Source organism: Orcinus orca, chromosome 8 (assembly GCF_937001465.1).
Source record: "Orcinus orca chromosome 8, mOrcOrc1.1, whole genome shotgun sequence".
NCBI lineage: Eukaryota > Metazoa > Chordata > Mammalia > Artiodactyla > Delphinidae > Orcinus > Orcinus orca.
The window spans coordinates 38,482,225-38,495,435 of NC_064566.1; the positions used below are offsets into that span (position 1 = coordinate 38,482,225).

Here is a 13,211-nt window from a genome sequence, read left to right on the forward strand (position 1 = left end):
ACTCGGCCCCAGCGCGGCCCGGCGGGTCGGGCTCCCCGCCACCCCTCAGGCCCCGCAGGTAGAGGAGCTGGGCGGGGTGGGAGAGCCGGAGCGCCAACGGGGCGGGGCCTGCGGGGTGGGGGCTGGGGCCTGACGGCCGGGCCGGGCGGCGGAGCTACAGGGGACAGAGCGCGGGAGGCGCGTGCAGCCAGCCGCAGTTGGAGCCCGAGCCCGAGCCCGCGCCGCCATGCCCCTGGCCTTCTGCGGCAGCGAGAACCACTCGGCCGCCTACCGGGTGGACCAGGGCGTCCTCAACAACGGTTGCTTCGTGGACGCGCTCAACGTGGTGCCGCACGTCTTCCTGCTCTTCATCACCTTCCCCATTCTCTTCATCGGTGAGCGCGCGGGGCGAGCAGCGGAGGAGGGGAGGACGGTGGTCGGCAGGGAGGAGAAGGAGGCGCTGCGCGCCGCAGCGCTCCGCGTCCCCTTGCAGCCAGGCGACCGCCGCTCGCCTCCCCCTTGGGTTCCCCTGCCCTGTGTTATGCCCCGCGGTGCCGGCGCTCACACACCCGCACAGCCCTCACTCCCGGGGTGTCCCTGAAACCGCACGCACCACAACGGAGGCTCCTGACCCAGGGGACCCCCAAGTTTTGCCACCGCAGGGCCAGAGCTGGGGTGGAGAAAGGGGAAAGCAGGGGTCTCTGTACGCGCTGGATAGGTCGGGAGGGGGTCGGGCTGTAACCTCAGAGGCGCTGTGTAGGGAGCCGGACCACCCCTCCCCCAAGGCACCCTTCTCGTCAGCCTCAGCTGGGCCCAGGGAGGAGTGCAGCCTGCGCCTCAGAGGCTGGGTGGAGGCCCTGCGAACCCTGTGCTTCCCAGGGGCTGAACCTGACAGTGGTCAGTAGCCTCCGGCAATCCTGGGGTTCCGCTCGCCCTGATCGAGAAGAGGCTCCGCTTCCCCAGCTAACCACACCGCGGCACGCGCGTTTCCGGAGCGCAATTTCTCGGGCTCGGGGCAGAGCCGATCCGACTTAGCAGCGACCCGGACGGAGGCCACCAGCGCCCCTGTTTGAAAGCTCTCCGCAGAGTTGAGCGTCACCGCCCAGACAGTTGTGTGTGCCTCTTTCCTAGGGTCCCCTTTATCTCTCTCCAAGACCTCGAATTTCTCAAGCTAGCTAGCTCTGTCAACTCATAGGGTGTTCCCTGCCTCCCCCAAAACGTGTTAATTTGCTCTAATTAAGAAAAAAGCAAATCTTAAGATTCATATACAGCTTTTGAGAAGAAAGGAAAAATTGCTACAAAATTAAAAAGAGGAAGATGCTGCAGAAGCAAAAAGTTGCTAGTTGTTGACAAAGACAACTAGAAATAGGAAGGAAGCTTATGTTCACATGTGTATCAAAAACTGTACCAGCATTTACACTGTTGCTCTCCACCAAACGTTTATTTACGCGGTTATTTGTCACACAAGAAGTTGGCATATAAAATGGGTGCCTGCACATGTAGGCCTCTGTGGGTCCGGGGTTTCATGCAAGGACATTTAGTTCATGTGTACCAGACTGGGGCACTGTCATGGGGACACACCTCATCCCCACCATGGACCCAATGCCTAAGCACCCTCCTGGGGTTCACGAAACCTCCTCCAGGAGAGCCAGGCTTCCCACCTCTTCCTGTCTCTCCTTGCAGGATGGGGCAGTCAGAGCTCCAAGGTGCACATCCACCACAGCACATGGCTCCACTTCCCTGGGCACAACCTGCGCTGGATCCTGACCTTCATGCTGCTCTTCGTCCTGGTGTGTGAGATCGCGGAGGGCATCCTGTCTGATGGGTGAGTGACTCTCAGAGGACCCAGGAGAGTGGATCTACTCAAGGGTGCTTCCTAAAAGGCCCAGGGAGACCCCAGCTCAGCTGCATTCCATGAGCCAATATCGTTTCATTTGCTAATAAATCCAGCAACTGTTTACCCAACATCTGTGTGCCAGGCTCTCTGTGCCAGGCACTGGACAGTGAGGACCAGGCCCTGCTCTCAGTGCAGCAGGGTGGAGGGGACCCAGATCTGCACACCAAGGCCTGGTGAAATGATCCTAGAGCCTATTAGAGTGGATATGCCCAGCCTCTCCCACAAGCTGCTGGGATTACCTTCTTGGAGGGAAAAAAATCACTCTTGCTTAAGATCTTTCCTTGGTTCCCAGTTGTTTACAAGGTCCTAAGTCCTCAGCCTGGCATCCAGGTTCCTCACAGTCGGCCCTCCCTCTCTCTAGCCTCATTCCTATGGGCTTTCTCCCCATGCCCACCTTGCCTCTGGACCTCACAGCATACTCTTCACACCTCTGCCACAGCATAGGTCATACTGTATGTTAACATCTATATCTGTTTGCAAACTGTCTCCCGCCTAAGTCAGAAAGGCCTCAGAGTTGGAATCTGCATGTTATTCATCTTTGTATGCACAGTGCAAGGCACCTGAGAAAGCTCCACAGACCCTTAGGGACTCCTTAAGAGAATAAATGAAATAACGTCACAAGTAAGTACTATGGGAGGATAAAGGAAGGCAGAGTTGGGCAAGCTTCATGGCTGAGGGGACTTCTGAGCAGGATCTGGAAGGATGACTAGGGTTCTGACAGGCAGAGGAGTTCCAGAGAGGGAGGGCCAGCGGGGAGTCGTGAGAAAGGTACCGTGGGCGAGTGGGGAGTGGTGGGAGGGGAAGCAGGCAGGGTGGGAGTGGTGCAGCAGCGCGGCGGGGCTGAAGCATGAAACACGTGGGAGTGATGGAGGCTGAGATTTGGAAACTGGGGGCATCTGCAGGAAGGCTTCACATGCCAGGCTGAGTGTTTGGGTTGAATTTTCTAGGCAGTTTGGAAGAGAAGAGATGTAATCAGCACAGCACTTTTAGGTGAGAACTTGAGGGCAGGGTGGAAGCAGGGAGAGGCTGGAGGTAGAAGCAGCACTTGGGATTGATTGCAGTAGTCTAGGCGAGAGATAACTGCAGCCAAAAGTGGTGTGTCAGCAGTTGGGGGTGCAGATGAGGAGGACATGAAGCAGCCATCTCACTAAGGAAGAATGGAAGGATCGGCAAGGCTCAGTGACTGCCTGGGTGAAGGGGTGGTGGAGGGTGCTGGACATTTGGCTTAAATATTTGAGGTCCAATCCCTCTGAGCTGGAATCAGACTATGCCCAGATTCCACTCCTGCCAGCCCTGGCTCCTGCAGCTGGATGGCAGGGGGATGGGATCCTCACCCCCACCAACACACACACTGCCTCACCCTCCCACTCCCAATGTCCCTGCATCCTGGCTTCAGCAGTAATCTCTGTGATAACTGCTTGCCTTGGGCCTCCTCCTGGCTATCAAAGCCCTCAGATGAGCAGGACCAGAATGCATACTGCCACATAACTAGCAGGTGACAAGTCCGCCTCCCGCCTTCCATCCCAACACCCCTTCCAAAGCAGCACAGATGCTAGAGATGGGAGGGATGCCTTGTGAGCCCTCCGGCCAGAATATACTCACCCGGCTGTAATGAACAAAACAACAGAGGGGAAAATACCCTTCCTGCAGAGAAGGTAGACCTGGGTCTTTGCTAGCATTTCTGCTATGCCACGCACCAGCTGTGGGACTTGGGACAAGCCACCCAGCCCTTCTGGGTCTCACTTTCTCTACCTGTGAAATGAGCGTCATAATCCCTGCCTTGCCTGCTTCGTAGGGCAGTGGAGGATGAACTTAGAGCGTAGACAGGATGCAGAGTGCACAGGGGCAGAGCCCTGGGCAGCTAGTATATTCCCAGAATGTGGGAGACTGGATAGAATATGGCTGGGGACTCTGTCCTGCTGGCTGTCCAGCAGGCCCTCCTGTGTGGGTCAGCACCTGTATCCCAAACCTCTCCAGCTCAGTGCAGATCGCCGTCTCCTCCCCAGAGAGCAGGTCAGCTCCTCCATAGGCATTTAACTGGTATTTGCTGGTTTCCATCTGTGGCCTGCACCCCTGGGCAGGGGAGCATGAAGGAGGATGGGAAGGGGAACGGACATGAGGAGAAGCCACAGTCCCTGTCCTGGGTTGGCCGACTTGCCGGAAGTGTATGGGGCAGATGAGAGAGGGGGGCCGTTAAAGCAGTGGCCTTCGAACTTGAGTTTAGTTTAAGGTAAGCCTCATTTAGTGATTAAGTAAGGCATCTAACCTGTAGGGCTTCTTGTCTTCCTTTAAGTATTATTTCTCTGTGATGCTCTGAATTCAGAACAACCAAAGCAGTGTAGGTTATTTAGAATTTTTTTTTAAATATAGAATGTTTTCCCAGACCACCATACACTGGAAAAAGCCATATATAAAACTTTTACCTAATTTCTTATCTAAGTCAGTGTATATTATTCAGTAAAGCAGCCAAAATCTATTTAAGTCGTGTCATAAAATACTTATTTCAATTATGGTTATTCACTGTCTTATTTCATCTTATAAAATGTTTATCATTTCTACCTTCTATTGCAAAAAAAAAATGAATGTACTTAAACTTATGAAATAACATTTTGGATGTCACTTAAAAATGTATGCAGGAGTACAGAGTTTTTCAAAATTATTTCAAGGAGGACAGAGGCAAGCATTTTGAAGACCTCCTGGACAGGGTGTTGGTTGTTTCCAGTGCCCCCACGAGTGACTGCCTTGTACCTCCTGTAACAGTGCGAAGACCTCGCACTGAGACTATCCACTAATCAAGCTTGAAGAACGTCAACGTGTACAGTCTCATTTAACAAGAAATCTGGAGGCCACCTTTTCTGGTTGGTGTGGTGGCTTAGTAATGGCATCAGGAACCCAGCTTCTCCACATCTTTCTATGCCATACTCTGTGTGTCCACCGTATCTTCTCTTATGGTTACAAGATGGCTGCCCAACGCCAGGCATCAACTAAGCAAGGAAAAAGGGGGCATGCTGCCCACAAGCCTCTTCTTTATGCAGGAGATCATCTTCTACAGACATTCCTGACATCTCATTGGCCAGAATTGGGTTGTATGGCCACTCTTAAACCAATCACTGACAAAGAAGTGTGCAATTGCATGGCTGCTTGAACCAATCGCCATCCATTCCCTGGGGCTGGGCGCATTGCTGCTGGAGCAAACTTGTGGTTCTTCTAGCGAGGAAAAAGGGAAACACACTGCCTCTATGGTATATCCTAGTCGCACCAGACCACTTGGGGTCCCAACATGGCTCTCCTCATGCCCCCCACCTTCTCCGTTGAACTCCTGCTCATCCTTCAAAGTTCAGCCTTGTGCCACCTCCTCTGTGAAGCATTCCCTGCTTGCCCACCCTCCCCTGTGTGCTCTCAGCCTTCTGTCCATCTGCAATACCACTTCCCTAGACTGCCTAGTCAGACAGTTAGCTCTGAGCATGGTTGCTTCCTTCCCTACTGTCAGCTTCTCGAGGGCAGAGACTCTTTGCACACTGGATAGAAGGAGCAGCGCAAGCAAGGGCAGCACTGAAGCCGAAGGCTGGAGGAGGCCTCCTGGGAATGGAGGGGTTCCTAACCATAGCTTCACTAGAAAGAGCAGGCTGGGCAGTGCTGGAAAAAAAAGACTTGAGGCCACATCACCTGTGCCTTTGAGTTTTGCTTTCTATAGAAGGGAGCCTTGGAAGGGCATGACCAGGACCAGGCAAGTCCAGCCTCCTCACCAGTCGTGGAGAAGCTGAGTTCTGGGAGGGAGCTCTGGCTCCATATGGGGCTTATCACCAGACCAGAGCCCACCTACTGAGGCCTCTATAGGGGGATAAGCTGGTTCTAAGCCAGAAGCTTTGCAGCTGCGACTGCCAAGGCCAGCTCCCCTATGCCAGATTCTGTAAGCGTGAACCCAGAGAGAGAAGGCCATGAATTTCAAAGCCTGAACACCGAGCTCTCATAGCATCTCTGTGTGAATGCCTGGGCCCCTTAGTTAACAGGTGTGTTTGGGGTCTGGGCTGGGCAGAGCTGCCAGCATATGGTATGGAAGTATATGGTTATGTGTCTTCTGGAGTCCCCACTGTGTGCTGCGCCCTAAGCACGAGGCCTGGGCTACTCTGTTAGGGTACGATGCAGCTCATCTACATTTTCTCTCTCTCTCTCTCTCTCCCTCTCTCTCTCTCTCCGTCTCTCTTGCCCTTATCTCAGGGTGACCGAGTCCCGCCATCTCCACCTGTACATGCCGGCCGGGATGGCGTTCATGGCTGCTGTCACCTCTGTGATCTACTATCACAACATTGAGACCTCCAACTTCCCCAAGCTGCTGATTGGTAGGGAAAGGGGAGGAGTGGGAAACGGGGAGGGATAGGTACTTCCATTTGTTCCTTCAGATAATGTTTGCTGAGGACTTACTATGTGCCAGGCACTGTTCTAAGTGCTAGAGGTTCAGAAGTAGAGAAGAAAAATGCTTGCCATTGTGGAGCTTCCAGTCTGGTGGAGGAGACGCACAAGCAAAGACAGTAAACAGACAAACAAGTAGTGATGATGCTATGAAGAACATAGAGCTGGGAAGGGGTAGAGAGTGAAGGCTGTGTTGCTGTCTGTATAGGATGCTCAGAGGAGGTCTCTGGTAAGAGTGAGCATGCAGATATTTGGGGGTAGATGTTTCCATGCAAATGGCGCAGCAAGTGCAAAGGCCTTCTGATAGGAACAAACTTGGCAAAGAGGCTAGTATGGTCGAAGGCAAATGAGCCCAAGGAAGAATGGTAGGAGATGAGGTCAGGGGCCAGGAGAGGAACAAGGAAGACTCCTAGGTTTTGGGCCAGAGTACATGAGTGAACAGCAGTATTAGTAACTGACATGGCAAAGGAGCAGGAGTTGGGGTGTTTAGGCCACAGTTGAGTTTGAAACAGCCAGCTCAAGTGTCAGGCGGTCAGTTAGATAAACAAGTTGGGCGTTCCAGAGGAGGTCTGATAGTCACGGCTTCCTAGGTGGCATCTGAGCCCAAATGAGGTAACCTGGAGGAAAGAGAAGGGCCCCAGGACCAGAGCCTGTGGTTTGCCAACATTTAGGAGTGCCCGCTTAGACCTTCTGACACCATGTGGCCGGGGTCCCAGTCAGAAACAACAGTGATGGATGTTGACATTTACTGAGTGTGTGCTGTGTGCCAGGCTCAGTGCTAAGCTTCCTCCGTGCATTATCTCACTTAACCCCCCCACTCTCTCTCTTGTACTGTTGCTATCCCCATTTTACAGATGTGAACACTGAAACTCAGAGAGATTACAAATAATAACAGTGAACACTCATTTAGCACCTGCTACGTGTCAGGCACGATCCTAAGCATTTTACATATTAACTCATTTAATCCTTACAACTCTATGAGGTAGGTACCATTATTATTTCCCTTTTATAGATCAGGAGACCGAGGCTCAGAAGTTAAATGGTTTGCACTAGTCTCACCAGCTAGTCAAGGGCCACAGCCAAGTTTTTGTTTTTGTTTTTTTTTAACATTTATTTATTTATTTGGCTGCACTGGGTCTTAGTTGTGGCATGCGGGATCTTTCATTGCGGCGTGTGGGCTCTTCATTGCAGCACGCGGGCTTTTTTCTAGTTGTGGCGGACGGGCTCAGTAGTTGTGGTGCACGGGCCCTCCAGTTGTGGCGCACGGGCTTGGTTGCCCCACGGCATGTGGGATCTTAGTTCCCTGACCAGGGATCGAACCTGCATCCCCTGCATTGGAAGGTGGATTCTTAACCACGGGACCACCAGGGCAGTCCTCAGATTCAGGTTTAGATCCCAGGAGTCTGGCACCCAAGGAGGCTCTTAAAAAGGCTGAGACTGTGTGTCTAAGGGTCCTCAGACTGTGCGTAGGCCAGAGGTATAAATCCACAGATCTGCCTCTGTGTGAGGCTCAGTCTGCATGTCTAAGGCCGGGGCTGTACATCTGCCTGTTAGGCTGTGGTCAGACCGTGTGTCATTAAGTCAGACTATGATTTGTAGGAATCATAGCATCTAATTGACATCTGGAGTCTGGAACTCTCTGTGCTAAGCCAGAGACAGCACGGTGTCATGAGTGGGCAGAGAAAGTTTCCCAAGCTGATCACAGGTCTACCTTCCTGTGTAAGGCGGGAGCTGGCTCCATCAGGATCGTCCAGATGATGCCCCCACCCCAGGGTCCCCCAAGTGAGTGTGGTTGGGGGACTAGGGGGCAACAGATGGAGAGGTGTTAAATACAAGCTTCGGAGAGCCTCCCGCGCCAGCGTCTGAAGCAGCTCCTCATGCACAGAGACCTCTCATTAACCACGAGGCCTGGCTGACCGGTGCCCCTGGAAACACCCTGTCTGGGCATCTGGCGAGTTCATTTTCTCATTCTCCAGAAAGAGCATAATGTTCTCTCCGCAAAGCACAAATGACCACCCATGGATTGACCAGTCCTTCTCCAAGGAACAAAGACTAACTCCCCCCTTTGGTAGAGCTTTGCTCTCCACAAAGCCAGAAATTCTAGAACAGGGAAAAGGGAAGAGGATGCACCCCATGAGCTGCAAGACAGCAGGCATTAGGGGAATAGCTGGCCCTTTGAGGAAGCTACTGTCCGGTCACAGGTCTGGAGTCCTGCAGAAAGGTGACCCATGATGCGGCTTACATTGTCCCGTGAAGTAACCTTGTTCCTGGACCCAGGTGAAATCAGAAGGTGTTCTGTGAGAATGTCATGTTTGAGCTGAGAACTGAAGGATAGGTAGGAACTAACTGCGAGAAGGGACAGGGGAATGCTTCAGGCAGAAGGAGCAGCATGTGCAAAGGCCCAGAGGCAGAAGATGCAAAGCACATTAGGAAATCTGGGCAAAAAACAGCAGCTGAAGTGCAGAGAGCAGAAGGGAGCTGAACTTTGAAGGTTGGAGTGACAGGTGGGGCAAGACCTTGAAGGCCACACTACAGGCGTTATTCTTTATCCCAAGGGCGATGGGAAGTCATTGAGGATTGGGATGTGTGTGTGTATGTGTTTACATATGCATAACATAAAACTTACCATTTTAACCACTTTTAAGTGTACAGTTCAGTGGCACTCAATACATTCACATTGTTGGGTAACTATCACTACCATCCATCTCCAAAACTCTTTCATCTTCCCATTAAACAATAACTGCACCCATTAAACAGTAACTCCCCTCAACCCCTTGAAACCATCATTCGATAATACTTTCTGTCTCTATGAATCTGTCTACATTAGGCACCTCGTAGTATAAGTGGAATCATACACTATTTTGTCCATTTGTGACTGGTTCATTTAACTTATTATATTCTCAGGTTTCACCCATGTTGTAGCACGTGTCAGAATGTTCTTCCTTTTTCAGGCTGAATGATATTCCATTGTGTGTGTATACACACACACACACACACACACACACACACACACACCATATTTTGTTTATCCATTCATCCATCAATGGGCAGTTGGGTTGCTTCCACCTTTTGGCTATTACAAATAATGCTGCTATGAACATGGGTGTGGTGAGATCATATTTGATTAAATGTATTGCTCTACGGAGGCTAGGTTGGAGGAGGGCAAGAGGGGAAGTGGGGAAACCATGAGAAAGCTCTTAAGGCGGTCCAGGGGAGACATGATGGTGACCTGACCCAGGTGGCCACCCAGATGGACAGAAGTCAATGGATTCAAGATAATTAGGAGGTAAAATAGAATTTGGTAATAGGTAGGATGTGGGGATGAAGGAGAGGAAAGGGAGGGAAGAAGCAGAGGTAATGGGAATTCAGAGTTTAAAACTCACCAGCAGCCCCTGTGTTTTACTACTCTCTTTCCTTTCTCCTGTTCTCTCGGACATGCACTAAGCTTTTACCGAATGCTGCTGTGTCTGGCAACAGGCTGAGGGCTCAGCACTGTACATGGGACTGTGGAAATAACCCCTGGGCTTAGTCCTGGGTCCTCAACTAACTCCCTGTGTGACCTTGGACAAGACACTCAGGCTCTCTGAGCCTCAGTTTCCCCATCTGAACAGGAATAGTAAGTCCCTGCCTAAGGCATAACGTTCTTATAAAGATCAAATCAAACTATATCTGTTACGTGTTAGCGGCAAGACCAATCTGAGACATATTTTAAAGTCCTGGCCTCAGGAGGAACCCTCACGAAGGTCTAAAGAGGTTCTGGTGCCTGGGATAGAGCCTGTTGGGAGAGTATAGGTGTGGATGCAGGGGAATGTCCCCCAGCTAGGGGATTCCTTGTGACCTGGAGACCTGACCCAGCTGAGGGACATCATCCCAGTCTTGAGGGCTGGGACCAGAAGCAGATGCTCCTGCCCTCTATCCTAATGCTCTCACTCAGGTGGCATTTGTCCCTCCCCAGTTCAATGTCTCAACCTAATTCCCAGCCCAGAGCCAGGCTGGGACAGACCCCAGCTTTTGTCCCCAAGAGATGCCCTGGCATTTATGTCCTGGCCCTCCTAGGGGTGAAGGCAGGGTGACAGTCTCCTTTCCTCTCTGTGATTCCTCTAGAAAGGAGCTCTAGGCATTTAGGCTGACCTTATATCATATATAAGATCATATATATCATATATTGCAGAGCATATGACTCTAGGGGGTAATTGGGGAAGGACTGCCTATGCTAAAGCACCCCCTAAAGGGGGACTTAGTTACTGCTGTCTTTTGTTGTCACCAGCTGACTGTGGTTTACTGGTGGATTTGGATGGGGGTGGTGGGAATTTACAGGATAGAATCCACAGATGGCTCCTGGTATTTATGGTCCAAGGTCTGAAATCTGGAGATAACAAATATATTAACAGCTGATATCCAAAGAGCACCCACTGTGTGCCAGGCTCACTGTGCTAAATGTTCTCCATACATTGCTCATGACGACTTTTGAGGTAGTACTATTATTATTCCCATTTATGGATGAAGAAACTGAAGCCTAGATGGATTAAATGACTTACCCAAGGTCACATAGCTATTAAGTCAGAGGATCTGTGCCCAGGGGTATCTGGCTGCAGGCCCAGCTCTAACCACTATACACACTGCCTCTCAGGACTGTGACTCATTTTTTTGTATCTCCCACTCCCCAGGCTCCCTGAGGAGCATCATCATGCTGTAGTGGACTCTGGACTTGGGGTCCAGGGACCTAGGCCCTCACCCTCTGTCTGTCACTAACTTGCAGTGAGCTTGGGCATGTCACCTCCTCTCTCTGGGCCTCAGGTTCCTCATCTGTTAAATGAAAAGGCTAGATTGAAGGACCTTTAAGATCTTCCCAGCTTGGGAATTCCACAAGGAAGCCATTGTAGGGTGGAGCCTACGTGCACAGGCTCTGGCACTAGGCTAGTCCACTTAATGACTGTGTGACCTTAGATCAGTTACCAAACCTTTCTGAGCCTCGATTCCCTTGTCCGTTAAACTGAGCATGACGGCAGGACTTCCTTCACAAGGCTAATATAAGAAATAAATGAGATAACTATGTTTAAAGTGCTTATTTGGTATGGTGCCTATAACTTAGTTAAATTCAAGAAATAATTCCACTATTTTTCTTCTTATTTATTGTAAAAGGAAATTTGGCTGACCACCTTGACTTATAAGATGATGATTATTTTTGAACATGCCTATCATGAACGTATGTATGCACAGTCGTCTCAAAATTACATGCTCATATATTCACACACACAGACACCCCCTTACTCAGAAATGTGCATACTCACACCCATAACACTTGCTTGTCCGCACACACACCTCTTCCCTGACACACTTATTTTCTGTCCTCTTCCACACAGTTGCACACACACACGTGAATACGTGCACACACATCCTCCGTGCTCTCTTGTCTCCCCTCGGCAGCACTGCTAGTCTACTGGACCTTGGCCTTCATCACCAAGACTATCAAGTTTGTCAAGTTCTACGACCACGCCATCGGCTTCTCGCAGCTGCGCTTCTGCCTCACGGGGCTGCTGGTGATCCTCTACGGGATGCTGCTCCTCGTGGAGGTCAACGTCATCAGGGTGAGGGTAAGCAGGCCGCTCCTGGGCTGCCACCCACCTGAGGACACACCTGGGCCAGGGCGGGGCTTCTGACCCGTGTCCTGCGCCTGGGTGTGGGTCCCCACCCTCTTCTTAGCCAAACCCTAGAAGGAGTCAGCTTCTTTTACCTGCTCCCAAAAGGTGAGTTGAGGCCAGTGGGAAAAGTTTCAGGAGGAACATTCCATCTGGCCCAGCTGCCCTCTACCCCAGGCTCCCAGGGGGAGAGGAAGTGACAGCTGAGGCTGTAGGAGTCTGGGTTTAATCCCATAGAGAGGAAATAAAAGCTTCAGGTACTGGCTTCTCTGAGTTTGTTTGATTTTTTTTTCTTTTTGAGGTCAGGGAGGCTTATTTTAATGTATTCATATAGTTACACATGAATGAGTAAATGTGGTAAATGTGGCTGCATACATGTCTTTTTTTAAATCATTTTTGCTTGCCCCCTTTCCCTCTCTGAGTGTCATACCCTCCCCTCCCCCAACCTTTCTCTTCCCAGGTAACCCAGATTAACAGCCTAGTATGTGTCCTTCCATTTTTTGCTTTTATTAATATAATACCTTTTATTATACCTCTTTTAAATACCTCTTTGCTTTTATTAATATAATTAATATAATGTGTTAAGAATTTCTTCTTAACACATATAAGTATTGTTTTTTTCTTTCAATATTAGTTTTATAAAAATGGGATCATATTATACATAGTTTTTCATAGCTTGCTTTTCTCATCTAACAGATATCCCTTGTGACTCCCTCCAAGTCTGATATGGTTAATTTAGCTTCCTTAATGGCTGCGTAATATTCCATCGTGTGGATGAGCCATAATTTATTCAGCCATTACCCTATTGACGGGCATTCACTTTGTTGCCAACTTTTTTTTTTTTTTTTTTTTTTTTTTTTTTGCGGTACGCGGGCCTCTCACTGTTGTGGCCTCTCCCGTTGCGGAGCACAGGCTCCGGACGCGCAGGCTCAGCGGCCATGGCTCACGGGCCCAGCCGCTCCGCGGCATGCGAGATCTTCCCAGACCGGGGCACGAACCCGTGTCCCCTGCATCGGCAGGCGGACTCTCAACTACTGTGCCACCAGGGAAGCCCCTGTTGCCAACTTTTTACCTTCATAAATAATGGCATATTCAACATTCCTATATCTTTATGTATTGCTGCTTTTATTTCTATGGGAGAGAATCCAAGGAGTGGAGTTACTGGCTCAAAGGGTCTGTGTATTTTAAATGTTAATTGATGCTGCAGATTACCTTCCGGAAATGCTGTAACCTACCAGCAGTGAATCAGAAAGCGCTTTCCCTTTCTCCAACCAGCAAGGGGGGCT

At 50.5% G+C, this 13,211-nt stretch overlaps 1 protein-coding gene across 11 annotated transcripts in view; it reads left to right on the top strand.

The window, feature by feature from the left end:
- The window catches only part of ABCC8 (ATP binding cassette subfamily C member 8), a 76,216-nt gene continuing 63,005 nt past the window's right edge, over positions 1-13,211 (top strand). For 4 of the 11 annotated variants that reach the window (XM_033416156.2, XM_033416157.2, XM_033416160.2 and 1 more), the window contains exons 1-4: positions 25-374; positions 1,663-1,804; positions 6,095-6,216; positions 11,714-11,880. In XM_033416156.2, the coding sequence (XP_033272047.1) occupies positions 227-374; positions 1,663-1,804; positions 6,095-6,216; positions 11,714-11,880 (579 nt within the window). In that variant the 5' untranslated portion in view covers positions 25-226. Of the gene's footprint in view, positions 375-1,662; positions 1,805-6,094; positions 6,217-11,713; positions 11,881-13,211 lie in introns of those variants that run through there. The other 7 variants (XR_004479886.2, XM_033416165.2, XM_049713179.1 and 4 more) reach the window with 6 other exon arrangements.